At 55.3% G+C, this 14,216-nt stretch overlaps 1 protein-coding gene across 5 annotated transcripts in view; it reads right to left on the bottom strand.

Annotated features, from left to right (window-relative positions):
* The window catches only part of PPP6R1 (protein phosphatase 6 regulatory subunit 1), a 30,265-nt gene that overhangs the window by 9,852 nt on the left and 6,197 nt on the right, over positions 1 to 14,216 (bottom strand). For 4 of the 5 annotated variants that reach the window (XM_049900200.1, XM_049900199.1, XM_049900201.1 and 1 more), the window contains exons 2-8: positions 6,119 to 6,351; positions 5,037 to 5,223; positions 4,785 to 4,922; positions 4,461 to 4,526; positions 976 to 1,088; positions 785 to 898; positions 33 to 195 (exon numbers count right to left, since the gene is read on the bottom strand). In XM_049900200.1, the coding sequence (XP_049756157.1) occupies positions 33 to 195; positions 785 to 898; positions 976 to 1,088; positions 4,461 to 4,526; positions 4,785 to 4,922; positions 5,037 to 5,223; positions 6,119 to 6,345 (1,008 nt within the window). In that variant the 5' untranslated portion in view covers positions 6,346 to 6,351. The remainder of the gene's footprint in view (positions 1 to 32; positions 196 to 784; positions 899 to 975; positions 1,089 to 4,460; positions 4,527 to 4,784; positions 4,923 to 5,036; positions 5,224 to 6,118; positions 6,352 to 14,216) is intronic. The other variant, XM_049900203.1, reaches the window with a different exon arrangement.

Here is a 14,216-nt window from a genome sequence, read left to right as displayed (position 1 = left end):
TCTCAGCACCCAGGATCGCCTACCCAGCCCACCTTGGGTGGCTCAAGCAGCAGCTGGTGGAAGTGGGTGAGCCGTGGCCGCAGGGCATGCAGGGCACCAATGCTGGATGCAGGGCTCTCCAGGGTGCCCTGGGCCAGCAGCTCCAGCTGCCCGTCTACGCTGCAGAAGAAGTTATTCATGGTCATGGACTCGGACCTACAGCAGGGGACAGGATCGAGAGGGCAGTGGCTGCCGCGAGCCAGGCTCATGAGGAGCTGGGTGGCTCATCCTGTACGCCTGCAGCCCTCTGGTCTGGGACCGCAAGGCTGAACTGCCTGCTGGAAGGGGCTGCGGGTCAGCAGCGGGAGGGGGACGCCTAGCTAGGGGTGATGGACCGTGGCACACGGTTCATGGCAGCCTGGAGGCCCGGAGGTCTGGGTTCTATTAGAAGCCTCCACTGAGGCTTCTTATAGAAGAGACAGAAGGGCAGTGAGTAGGTGAGGGGTCCCTCCCAGGCCCTAAGCCCACCACTTGGCAGCCGGAGGCAGTAGGCTCGAATGCAGTTTCCTTGTTTGTAAAATGGGCAGGAAGACAAAGCCCTGAGATTGGGATGACTCTCGTGAAGGGTAACAGGAGCAGCTGCCGTGGATGGGGACATCACAGGCCGGAGACACACTACACAACGCTGGGTAAGAACTTCAGAAGACAGATGCCACAGGCTTTGCCCCCATGAATGGAGAGGGCAGCCCCAGGCTGATGGGGGGGAAGTGGGGATTTGCACGCCCACACTCAGGGTTGCCCTCACCTGGGCCTCCTGGGCTCCAGCAGCGTCAGCAGCACTTGGATCCCATTGACGATGACAGACTGGCTCTGCTCGCCTTCAAACATGTTGCTCAGAAGCTGCTCGATCGTCTCCTGCCTGGTGATGAAGTGGTAAGATGCAAGCCAGGTGCCCCAGGTCCCCCCAGGTCCCCCTCCCCATCCCAGGAGACGTACTTCTCAAGGGTAACCAGCAGTGGGTCGGGCTCCGGGCTGTCCTGCACCTGGATCATCTGCTCTCGGCTCAGACGGATGATGTCGCACAGGGATTGGGATGCGTTGGAATGTTGCTGAGAGGAAGGGCAGAGGTGAGGACCCTGGTCTGAGCTGACTCACTGGTCCCAGCCCAGACTGCCCCAGGGACCCAGACGTGCTTCCTTGGCCGCTCAGGGACAGGGAAATCACGCACTCGCAGTTTACCAAGCACCATGGGAAGCGAGACACGTGGACCAGCAGTATAAGTGCTACAAGGACGGACCACAGGCACCTAATACGCCCAGGAGGGAAAGATGAGCAGAGAGAGAGGGAAACCAAGTAAGGCTTCCCAGAAAAACAGGCATTCCACACAAAATCTCTACACACGTGCTCCTAGCAACACTACTCACAACTGCCAAAAGCGTCCATCAACACACGAATGGATAAACAAAATGTAGTCTATTCGTACAAAGGAATACTACTCCACTATAAAGAAAAATGGAGTTTTGATACCTGCTATACGACATGGGTGAACCTTGAAAACATTATACTGAGTGAAATAAGCCAGCCACAGAAAACCATGTATTATATGACGTCGTCTAACATGAAATGTCCAGAAGAGGCAAGTCCGTAGAGACAGGAAGTAGATGGGTGGCTGCCAGGGGCTGGGGAGTAGAGGGAACGAGAGTGCTGCTAATAGGCACACGATTTCTCTTGGGGGTCACGAGAAGTGTTTTAACATTGACTGTGGTGGTGGCTGCACAAGCCTGTGGACACAGTAGAAACCACTACACTGACTTTTTACATGGGTGAGGTATGTGGTACGGGAACTGTATCTCAATAAAGCTGTTAAAAAAGCAAAAAGGAGAACCGTTGTGGAAGTCCAAATCCAGTCCATGGCTCTGCCGCGGCCCCCACACACAGCCCCAGACATACCCCGGGCCCCAGCCATGCTTCAGAGCCACCACAAGCTCACAGCACCTAGGACAGTGCCTGCTCACAGCAGATGCCCACTCCCACCTACGGAAGAGGCCTGAACTGGCACGCTCCCAGCCTAGGGGCTGACGGTAGGCAGGTAGGGCTGGGGACCGGCTGTGGGCCTGGGTGCAAGGGTACCCTGGGAGCTGGGTCCCTGCTCTGCAGGCCTGTGGGCCACATGGAGGCCAAGGCTAGTGCAGAGACACACTGCCTCAGGTGGGGGTCTGAGGCACTGGGGCACAGAGCAGGGCCAGACTCGAGGCCAGGAGAACAGACAGGCCGTCATGGAGGAACACTGAGGACTGGGAGGCACCGCAGGCCACACCCGGCAGATGAGGCCACACCTGGCAGATGAAAGGGCAGCCCAGGCCACGAGAACTGGCACAGGCCAAGGTGGGAAGGTAGCTCCAGCCTGGCCTTGGGGAAATGTGAAATGCACTGCACGCCATGACATGAGTGGGCTGCAGGGGGCAGCAGTGAGGTGCCTGGGTGGGTGGGGCATGGGAGATAGGACCACAGAAGGATTCAGGAACCAGTAGGAAGAGGTCAGAGCCTAGGGTTAGGGGTCCTTTGGGATGCTAGTCACTAAGTTGGAAGTGACTAGATGGCAATGGGTTTGAGATGCTAAAATCAAGCCCCTGCCCCCTCAAGGGGTTAACTATGTCAACTTTCTGGTTCATAAAAGAAACATCTCCTGTGTAGAACCCCTTTTCTCTTCCATGTGGTAGAAGTACACAGATATGTGTGGTTCTAGACACTTCCTTGGAGCCCTAGCGGCAGTGGTTAAGGGCTCAGCTTCTAACCAAAAGTTCTGCAGTTCCAAAATAATGAATGTTGGAGAGGATGTGGAGAGACTGGAACACTTATACACTGCTGGTGGGAATGTAAAATGGTACAACCACTTTGGAAATCAATTTGGCGCTTCTTCAAAAAGCTAGAAACAAAACTACCATGCAGTCCGGTAATCCCACTCCTTGGACTATATCCTAGAGAAATAAGAGCCTTTACATGAACAGATATATGCATACTCATGTTCATTGCAGCACTGTTCACAACAGCAAAAAGATGGAAGCAACCAAGGTGCCCATCAGTGGATGAATGGATAAATTACGGTATATTCACACAATGGAATACTACACATCGATAAAGAACAATGAATCCGTGAAACATTTCGTAACGTGGAGGAATCTGGAAGGCATTACGCTGAGTGAAATTAGTTGCAAAAGGACAAATATTGTATGAGACCGCTATTATAAGAACTTGAGAAATGTTTAAACAGAAAAGAAAATATTCTCTGAGAGAGGTATTCCCTAACTAGATAGTAGTCAAGAACTATTGCAAGTGAAGGGAAAAGACAACACACAATACAGGAGAGATCAGTACAACTGGACTAAACCAAAAGCAAAGAAGTTTCCCAAATAAACTGAACGTTTTGAAGGCCAGCATAGCAGGGGCAGGGGTTTGGGGACCATGGTTGCAAAGGACATCTAGGTCAATAGGCATAATAAAATCTATCAAGAAAACATTCTGTATCCTACTTTGAGGACGGGTGTCTGGGTCTTAAGCGCTAGCAAACAGCCATCTAAGATGCATCAATTGGTCTCAATCTACCTGGAGCAAAGAAGAACGAAGAACACCAAAGACACAAGGTATTTATGAGCCCAAGAGACAGAAAGGGCCACATAAACCAGAGACTACATCAGCCTGAGACCAGAAGAATGAGATGGTGCCCGGCTACAACCAATGACTTCCCTGACAGGGAACACAACAGAGAACCCCTGAGGGAGCTGGAGAGCAGTGGGATGCAGACTCCAAATCCTTGTAAAAAGACCAGACTTAATGGTCTGACTGAGACTAGAAGGACCCCAGAGGTCACGGTCCCCAGACCTTCTGTTAGCCCAAGACAGGAACCATTCCCAAAGCCAATTCTTCAGACACGAATTCGACTGGACTATAGGATAGAAAATGATCTGGTGAGGAATGAGCTTCTTGGGTCAAGGAGACACATGAGACTATGTGGGCAGCTCCTGTTTGGAAGGGAGATGAGAAGGCAGAGGGGGCCAAAGCTGGCTCAATGGACACAGAAATAGAGGGTGGAGGGAAGGAGTGTGCTGTCTCATTACGGGGAGAGCAACTAGGAGTATACAGCAATGTATATATAAATTTTTGTATGAGAGGCTGACTGGATTTGTAAACTTTCACTTAAAGCAGAATAAAAATTCAAAAAAAAAAAAAAGAAAAAACAGGTCAGCAGTTCAAATCTACCAGCCGCTCTCTGAAAACGCTATGGGGCAGTTCTACTCTCTCCTATACTGTCACTATGAGTCGGCAATGGTTTTAAATACTTCCTTTGTCATAGTTAGGGGGTAGACCGAACGAAGCTGGTGTGAAGCATGGGCATAAAGGGAAAAGGCTGGGAGACTGAGAAGCAGCCAGTGTGAGGTACCAAGAAAGAGGAGAGGAGGGGACAGGAGTAGCCAGGCACTCACATTGTCGTCTTTAGACGGGTGGATCAGCTCGATCAGCCGCTGCACAATCTTCTCTTCATTGAGCCACTGAGGGTTAGAAGACAGGCATTAACTGTGTCACCCCTGGGCCCTGCCCGACATCTGACCCCTCACCACCTCTGGTCATCCTCCTTGTGTCACAGATGTAGAAGCCCAAGGCTAAAAGCAAAGGCCAGGGTGGGGCTCATGGAAAGGAATGGGATGCGGGGCCCTGTGGAGCACTTGGGGGGTGGGGCACACGGGGGCAGGGCGAGGGTGTGGCGGGGCCCGCAGGACATGGAGCGGGCACACATCAGCGCAGCTCACATTGACAACGTCCTGCCGCAGCTGGGGCCGCTCCACACAGGTGAGCAGACGCAGCAGCAGGTCCATGATGGCCGAAGTGCCAATGTGCTGCAGAAGCAGGTCCACAAAGTCATCCTTTTTGCGCAGGAAGGACACAAGCTGGGGACACAGGTAGACAGGTCATGGCAGCGCCAGTGACCCAAGGCTCCCCAGGACTCCCCAGCGATCCCATGGCAGCAGGGCGATGGCTGGCACAGAGGGAGGCAGGGGTACCTGGTCAGTCTTGCGATTGATGAGGATGCCCATGACCTTGCTGAAGAAGCTGGCCAGCAGCGGATTGAGGCTGCCGCTGCTCTGCAGAAAGCCATAGAGCCGGTTTAGGAGGGACTCATCAGCTCCCAGGGCATCGTTGATCTGGGGCACATCTGAGGTCAGGATCTCGCACGCCACACTTGGGTACCTGGGGAGGGCACTGGCTCAGAGGCGGAGCTGGGCACATGAGCCACCGCTCCCCCGACCCAGGGCTGCATCCACTGTGGTCCCGGGTCCAGCGCTGGGCGGACTCAGAGGAGGCTAGGGGGCTCGTGTCCAGGAGGGGCAAGCAGAGGTGTGGGGGTATACAGCAGGATCCGATAAGGGCAGAGACGGGGGAGGTGAGCGAGGCCATCCTCCCATCCCTGGCCCCACAGCACCAGCTCAGCCAACAGGTCCTGCCCTCCTGCCCCTGGAAGCTCCCTGACCCGATCCTACCTCCCCTCTGGGCTCTTCTTACTTCTTGCACTCCCCACTCCCTCAGGGCCCCGGAAGTCCTCTAACACCAGCCCAGTCCCTGCCTGCTCTGAGCCTGGCCACAGATCCTGTCATACCAATATGGCATCCAACCTCCTCAGCCCCTTCATGGTCTGACCCCCATCTATTCCTCACCCATGGCCACCACCATCTGAAGAGTCCCCCATGACCCAACCCCAGCTAGGAGCTCCTTCTCTCTCCCCTTCTCTGCCTCCAGCCTGTCCTGGCCCCACCTCGAGTGACTTTGCAGACTCATCTCCTCCCCTCTCTTCTTAAAACACCTGCGCTAATGATGTCACCCACATCTCAGAGCACTGGGGGGCACAAGAGTGAACACACGCGAACAGCTCGGAACCTTGCTGGTGCATGGCAGGTGCCCAGGAAAGTATGGTGGCCTGTAGAGGCCTGACAACCCAAAGATCCAGGGAGGAGCACTGGGGTCATGGGGGGTTCATGATGTCCCTGCAGGGGCCTAACACCCCAAGAACCCGGGGGGATATACTGGGAGCAAGGGTCCAGCTCATGATGGAGGTACAGGGGGTATACCAGGGGGAGGGGGTGCTCACTTGTAGCGCAAGCGCTCCTCGCCACTGGCTGGTGGCTCCTGGGTGACCCAGGCCACCATGGCCTGCAGGTGGGGTGGCTGCAGCAGGAAGTCGAGCAGCTTGCGGTTGACGACCTTGCACTCCTGCAGCACGTCCTCCTCATCCAACAGCTCAGGTAGGCTCAGATCCTCCCGCTCCAGAAGCGTGTCGATGTGCGAGCTTGTATGTAGGTCAAACTTCCAGAACATGGCGCCCTGTGGACACCAGGCTGGGTCAGCGGGCAGGCACGTCCAGAGACTGCCTGGATGCTGCCCACTGACACCCACTGGAAGTACACATCAGGCATGTCTTCCCAAACCAGTTCCAACCTGACAAGCTATTGTGCCTACCTGGGGGACCCAGAGGCTCTTGGATGCACTAGGCCTCCCACCTGAGCCTGGCCCTGCCTGGGCTCCCCTTCACCACACCCAGGAGGCCTTGCTGCTGCCTCAGGCTCTTCCAGCCCACCCACCTCCCCATCCCTGCCACAGCACCTCCCACCTGGACCACCCCTACAGCCTCCCCACAGCCCAGAGTCATGTCACTCCGAGGCTGACCATCCCATCCTCATTATGCCCCCCAGGCCAAGCTAAAAGCCCTGGGAATGGCCCACACACAAGCACCACAAGCAGAGTGAGTGGGAGCCCAGTGCCTCCGTCTGCCTCCACAAGGCCTGCTCCCACAGCCCCACATCTGGGTGGGGCAGGCCTGGAACCTCTGGCTCAGCACCAATTAGCTCCCATCTGTATTGGCTGAGCAAATTCAGACACCCTGTGAGAGCTAGCATGGCTACTGCCCGGCCCAGCTAACACCCAAAGTCATGTTCGAGGCAGGGACACGGGGGTGGGGGGGGCTGTGAGCCTCCATGCTGTGGCCGTTACCTGGATGCTTGCTACACACACGCACAAGAATATACGCACGTGCATCCTACCCCTCCTCGCCCCACCCAGGACAAGAGCTACTGAATAGGGCCCGAAGGAACCCAGGAAGGGACAATGCCTCTGCTGGGAATGCCTCAGCAGGGAAAAGAGGGCAAACATGCGTCCCACACCCAGCTCTGACTCTGCCACCACTCTGCTCAGAATCCAACAGGGCGGGTACTCATTACGGAACGTGTCTTAGCGCCTCAGCCTGGTGCACAAAGGGCCAGTTCCCTCCCACCTCTGGCACAGGTAATGGAGGTACAACAGTGTACACCAAGCATAAGCAAGGTGTAGGTCTTGTCTTAAGCCCCTGATTAGTACTGATGCAGGGCCCCTCTACCCTGCCCACAAGGAAGTGAAGCCCGACCATGGGGAGGATGCTGCGATACGGCAGGGCGAGGGCTCCAAGGCCTCAGGTGGATGATGACTACAACGACCTACCAGTGCCTGCAAATCCCCTGCAGGCTGGCCAGTCACATACTCACACACATCAGGCAGCATTCCAGTATGACACGGCCCTCCTACCCCAACGGTGGTATTTGTCTGTTGATCTTTTACTGTATGCCAGGCGCTGTCTGGAGTTCATGCCCACTGCCCACTGAGGCAGAGCAACTGTGTTCCTGAGTTATAGTCGAGGATGCGGAGAGGCAGGCCCGTGGCCTCACCATGGCATACACGGGGCCAGGCGAGGGCTGGCAACTGCTTCCCCAAGCACTGCCTCTCCTGTGGCTGCTCAGATGCTCAGACCCTGTTCCCCTCCCAGATGCCCTTCCTCGAGGGCCCAGCCTGGCGGCCCTCCCCAGACACCAGCCTGACCACGGTCACCCCACAGAGACACCACCGCCCACTCTGCACAGGCCTCTTGCACCCCCTGCCACAGAAGGTGAGTCTAGAACCTTTGACCTGCCCTTTGATGGCCACCAGTACCCCTAGAACCAGAGGGCAGACAAGTGGCTGAAACCCAGCTGGGTAGAGCCCACAGGGATGGGCTCTGCAGCCCATGTACCCCCAGCCCCAGACTCCAGAAGCTCCCTTCTCCCCTGCACACCTCATCTGCAAGTCTTAGGGCACACCGTTCAAAATGCCACTGGCCTCTTGCATGTCTCTGCTCTGACTGCCACCTCTCACCAGGACAGCAGCCAATTCACCCCTCGCTCATCCATGTCCCCCCACAGCTCAGGGCAGATCTGTACGGCCTGGAGATTTCAGGTTAAAGCAGTGACCTCCGAGGCCCTCCATCCCCTCAGTCCCACAGAATCACTCTGCAGTGCAGTGAATTACTTAATACGGCCCTTCCAGTCAGAGTCTTAGTAACTCCCATCAAATGACCAGGTAGGACTATGCAAATGAGGTGTTTGTAGCCCACCAAGGAGATTGGATAGTTTGCTAATATTGTAAACAAGACACATGGCACCCTTGTGAGTTGGTGGAACCATGCAAATAAGATATGTGGAACTCTCACATGGGGATTGGTTAGTTTTGCCATCCCGTTAGGCTTAAAGGGAGACAAAGGGAGAGGGAGAGAAAGAAGAAGAGAGAGGAACCGTAACACATGAGACAGAGAGAAGCAGCAGAGGCAGCAGAACCAGGACAGAGAAGGGGAGCTGTAACTCTGGAGATGGCAAGAAGTAGGAGCAGAAAAACGGTGGCAGGAGATGCAGCAGAACCAGGAGGCCACCAGGAGACAGCACAGTGGGCTCCCCAGCCCACAGAGCGAGAGAGTTGAGTATCTTTGGGCTGAGGCTTCTCGGTGGAGTGAAGCGCCCCAGGCACTTATTGTTGGAGCTAAAAGAGCTTTGTAACACTTGCCAAGGGTCAGAAAGAGGCATACCAGCACAGCTGGGAAGAGGCTGTCCTGACAGAACTGCATCCTGAGCATTCCTGGACCTGAACTGTAACCTGTTACTTCCCTAATAAACCCCACAATCGTGAGTACGGTCTGTGAGTTCTGTGTGGCCACTGCACCAAATTACTGAACCCAGTAGAGAAGTAGAGAGTGCTGTGGAAGGGATGGTTGATATGAGAATTGGCAAAATGATCGGAGGGTGGAGGTATGTCTGACCTCAGCCTCACAGGAATCAGCGTTGGGCTGTTGATACTGAAGTCAGACTAACACCATTTTTATACACTCTTACTTTACAAACAGTCCTGATGAGACAGGCTGTCTGGTTCTTAAGCCCTGCAGACCACAGACTAGAGGAGAAGCTAGGAGGGGTGCTGCCAGAGGGCAAGGGGTACCTCGATGATGTGAAGACACAGCGAGAGGACACTTGAGAGCTTCCACTTCCCCACTGTAGGCCTCACAGGGACCCGTATCTGGTAGTACCCCATACCTACCCCTCTAACCTGTCACACCCCAATCCTACGTGGTCCACTTTTCCCAACAATCACCCTAAAACACAAAATAAAGGAGCACTGCACTTTTGACCCTGTAATGGCTCCTTCTCATGGCCTATATACAGAGACGAACCTCTCTGCATTCAAGACCCCAGGGCTGCCACCCACCTCTCCAGCCTTTCCCTGGATGAGCCTGTGCAGAGTGCTCTTCTACCCCCCTACCCTCTCTGGGGAGCACCCTGCCCCCTTTCTTTGCCTGGCTGACATCTGACCTCCACAGTCTGGCCCCAGGAGGTCTCCCCGACAACCCTGCTCACCCACTGCAGGCCTAGGGTCCCCTGTGCTCCCAGGTCCAAGTGAGTTCCCACAAGGCCCTGCAAACAGCGCTGTCCTGCTGTTGCTATTCGGGGCGGGGGGGGGGGGTGTCTCCTTGAAAAGCACCCACTGCATCGTTTCGCTGCCCCCAGCACGATACCCGACACATGAAGGCCTCACATGTCTGAGGGATAGGCACTCCCCACGCAGTGTGCCAGGCAGGCAGTGGTGACAGATGCCACAGTGACAGATGCAGTGGCTATGGTGCCCCACGCAACCATTGCTGAGGATGTTGCGGCCATTATAGCTCCATTGCTTCCCATGACTTCCACCACTGAAGGGGTGGCTGACCCTGCCTTACAGATGAGAAAACTGAGACATACCCAGACACATGACCTGTCCCTAGGTCTCAGGGCCAGCAGGCAGTAGAGGTGGGGACTGCGCTTGGTGCACAGCTGAGGCCCGGGACCAACCCAGGACCTCGTCAGAGCTCAGTGCACATCTCTAGAGCAAAGGAATACAGAAGCCACATCCCTCCCAGCACCCTTTGCCTGGTGGCTTCTAGTGACAGGCAAGCCCCTGTCACAGAAGAAGCCTGGTTCCCATGGACAGCAGCTTTTCCCACCTGCACTCCACCTGTCTTCACTGACCCATCAGGCAGCTGAAAGCCACTCAGCCACTAATGCCTCCACAGCCTGACCAGTCCTCAGTGGGCCCCACACTGTACCACAAAGGCACCAAGCAAACATGCTCTAGGCTCAGGAAGGAAGACTGTGGACGCAGGCCCCTCACTCACAAGCCAGCCCCGTGACGTCCTTCTCCAGTAGAAGGCCCAGGGAGCACGCACTTGACAACACACTTTGCCCCACCCCACCTGTCTACTCACTCACCGTTGCTTGGCCACCACCATCCCAGCCACGGCACCAGCATCCCTGGTGGCTCAGACCACAAACCCAGGAGCCCCCTTGAGTCTCCTCGGCCCCTTGCCCATGCAGATCCATTACCAGAACCCACTCCCTTTCTCTACCTGCATGACCAGACCCTATCATCTCCCCGGTCCCACCTCCCCTCAGCCTTTCTACATCCTTTCTACACACAGCAGCCTGACAAACCCTCCTGAAGTGAAACTCAATGTCCTGCCTCCGCTCCAACCCTCAATGGCTTCCCATGCTCTTAGATAGCACCCCAAACTCCTGCCCAGGCCCACCAGGCCCGTGAAAGCAGGCTCCTCCAACCTCCTCCCTGCCACACCCCCCCCTCACTCCAATCCAGCCACACTGGCCACCCTTTCTGCTCTTCCTGGCTCCCTCTCAGGCACTCTGCGCTTGCTGTCTGGCCCACCTGGATGTACCAGACACAGGTCTCTTGTCCAGCGAGGAAGGCCTGACCACCCTTGGCCACAGCAGGCTCCAGCCCACCACTGTCCACTTGCTCTATGATGGATCCTAGGACCCATGTCACAATATGCTCAGCACTCACCATTGTGTGCAAGTCCCCCGTTCACTCCTGGGAGGCCAGCCCCACGCACAAGAATGAAAGCCACCCTAAGTACACGCTCTGGCGGAGCAGCTCTGACACCAAACGGAACCCCTCTCACCCTGCAATGTGAGCTTTCAGAGGGCGACATCAGCACAGAAGCTGGGGCGTGAAGATGTTCACAGATGTCAGCTCAGAGACACCCTGTCTCCCAACAGCCACGTTTCTCACAAGGCCCCTGCCATGCTTAAGGTCAGAGGTTAGAGAGAGATCTGTCCAGTCACCGATGAAGTGAAATTGCTCCTACTGAAGGGGTTTCCTTAAGGAACAAGGAGAGGGGTGAAAGGGAAACCTAGGCAAGTGGAGAAGGCCTGCTTCCCCTCTGTGAGCTGCGCCGGCAGCTGAAGGGCCGAGGGTGTTTGGTTCCCTGGGTGCCAGTGTTCCCGCTGGAGTGACGATGAAACCAGGGCTGCTTCAAAAGAAGAGAAGGCAGCGACCCTGCACGTTCTCTGTGCGGTAGTCACTCCTGACTCTGTGCAGGGCCTTACCGCACGCCTCCATCTCACTGGGTGGGGAGGGATATAGCAGGGCCAACTATTAAGTGCCAGCACCCAGGATAACGAGACTCACAGACAGCCTGGAGTAGGAGCAGAGGGGGATGGATTTCCTTATCTGTACCTGGGGCCAAAATACCCTCACATCGAAAACCAAAAAACCCAAACCCATTGCCATCAAATCGATTCTGACTCATAGTGACCCTACAGTACAGAGCAGAATTGCCCCACAGGGTTTCCAAAGAGCCCCTGGTGGATTTGAACTGCCAATCTTTTGGTTAGCAGCTGAACTCTTAACCACTATGCCACCAGGGTTTCCAACCAAGCACAGTCTCCATCTCCACCGCATGCTGGCCCTGAGACCTAGGGATGGGCCATGTGCCTGGGTACATCTCAGTTTTTTCATCTGTGCCCTGGCCAGCCACCCCTTCAGTGGTGGAGGTCATGGGAAGCAGTTGAGCTATAATGGCCATGACATCCTCAGGGCAACAGTTGCTTGGGCCGCTATAACCACAGCATCTGTCACTGTGGCATCTGTCACCACGGCCTGCCTGGCACACTGTGTGGTAAGTGCCCACCCTCAGACACGTGAGGCTTCCATGTGTCAGGCACCATGCTGGGGGCAGCGGAACAATGCAGTGGGTGCTTTTGGGGCTGCAACCATGAATAAGACACCCCCCGGAACAGCAGCAGCAGGACAGTGCTATGTAAACGGCCATGTGGGAGCTCACTTGGGCCCAGGAGCACAGGTGACCCTAGGCCCTCATCAGGTGAGCAGGGTTGTCAGGGAGGCTTCCTGGGCCCAGACCGTGGAGGTCTGATGTTAGCCAGTCAAAGAAAGGGGGCAGGGTGCTCCCCAGAGAGGGCAGGGGGGTAGAAGAGCACTCTGCACAGGCTCAGCCAGGGAAAGGCTGGAGAGGTGGCTGGGCGGCCCTGAGGTCTTGAAAGCACAGAGGTTCGTCTCTGTGTATAGGCCATGGGGAAGAGCCACTATAGGGTCGCAAGTGCAGTGCTCCTTATTTTGTGTTTTAGGGTGATTGTTGGGAAAAGTAGACCACATAGGATTGGCGTGTGGTGGGTTAGAGGGGTGGGTATGGTGTACTACCGAATATGGGTCCCTGTGAGGCCTGCAGGGGGGATGTGGGGGATCTCAGACTAGAAGGGAAGCTGAAGAGGGGTCCTCAAGCCTCACATGGCAGCCACCAAATCAATCTCAACCCTGCCGATGCCCTAAGAAAACCATGCCATGAGAGGCGAAAAGCAGACTCTCAATGTGAGGAGAACACAGCTCTCTGTGCACTCGAAGGGGTTTCCACACCAGAGACAGCAAGAGGAGAGACAAGGAAACTGATTCCCAGAGGAGCCAGAGGATCCCCTACAGGTGAAGGAAGTCAGTCACAAAGGCCACATATTTATGTGAATTGTCCAGAATAGATAAATTCAGAGACAGAAAGCAGATTAGTGGTTGGTGGGGGCTGGAGGACAGGGAGATGATGAATGAGTGCTAATGGGCACAGGGTTTCCTTTTGAGGGGATGAGAATGTTCTGGGAGTAGACAAAAGGGGTGGCTGCACAACATGGTGATTGTACTACCTGCCAATAAACTGCATATTTTAAATAGACAAATTGTACAGTATGTGAATTCTACCTCATAAAATTGTTACCAAAAAAACAAAACAAAAAACAAAGCCACTACCCCAGGTACCCTGGCAAGGCCAGGCTCAGTCCTCCCTGCTCAATAGTCAGGTCACCCCACAGTGGACCAAACACCAGCTCACTGCGCAGAGCTGAAGCACAGGAAGGGCTCACCTGGGGAGCACATCCAAGGTCAGCCCTCCTCATCCCTGAACTAAGCCACCCTCCTCCACAGAGATACGGGACAAAAAACAGGACTAAATGATACCTGGAGAGAACCCACGTGCCTGTACCTGGCACTTGCCAGCACCTTATCTTGTCTCCATGTCAAGACAGCAAGGTAAGGCATTACTATTATCCCATTTCACAGATGTGGAAGCAGGGGCCAGGCGGGGGGTAGAGGCCCACAGAGCCAGGATTCTGCATGGTTCCAAATCCCTAGCCCTGGCCTCTTTACACTAGGTAGACATTCTCACAGCTGAGGTTCCCGCGCATTTCATTTCTTCTTTTTTTGGGGGGGGGGTGTTCACGCTCATTTCTAAAGCTCCTGGTTATCGGGTACAGCTTGCTGCCCCCACCTCGAACCTCTTGCCCTCACTCCACCTTCCCACCTGCCTACATAGCCTGGCTTTCCAGAAAGCACAGGTGGGAGTAGGCGTGGGGAGCCACAAGACAAAGCAGGGTGTGCAGGCAGTGTACAGTGCTAGGAGGGAGAAAGCATAGGGTCTGGGATCCAGGGACTGGCTTGAACTGGCACTGCACAACTCCAGCCAGGCCCTTAACCTCTCAACCTCAGGTGGCCCCTCTGAAAATGAGGTGGCTGGAAGGATTCAACGTGAT

This window comes from Elephas maximus, chromosome 11 (genome assembly GCF_024166365.1).
Source record: "Elephas maximus indicus isolate mEleMax1 chromosome 11, mEleMax1 primary haplotype, whole genome shotgun sequence".
In the NCBI taxonomy this organism is placed as follows: domain Eukaryota; kingdom Metazoa; phylum Chordata; class Mammalia; order Proboscidea; family Elephantidae; genus Elephas; species Elephas maximus.
Note: the sequence above shows the minus strand (reverse complement) of the source record. Positions and strands in the feature narration are given on the sequence as shown.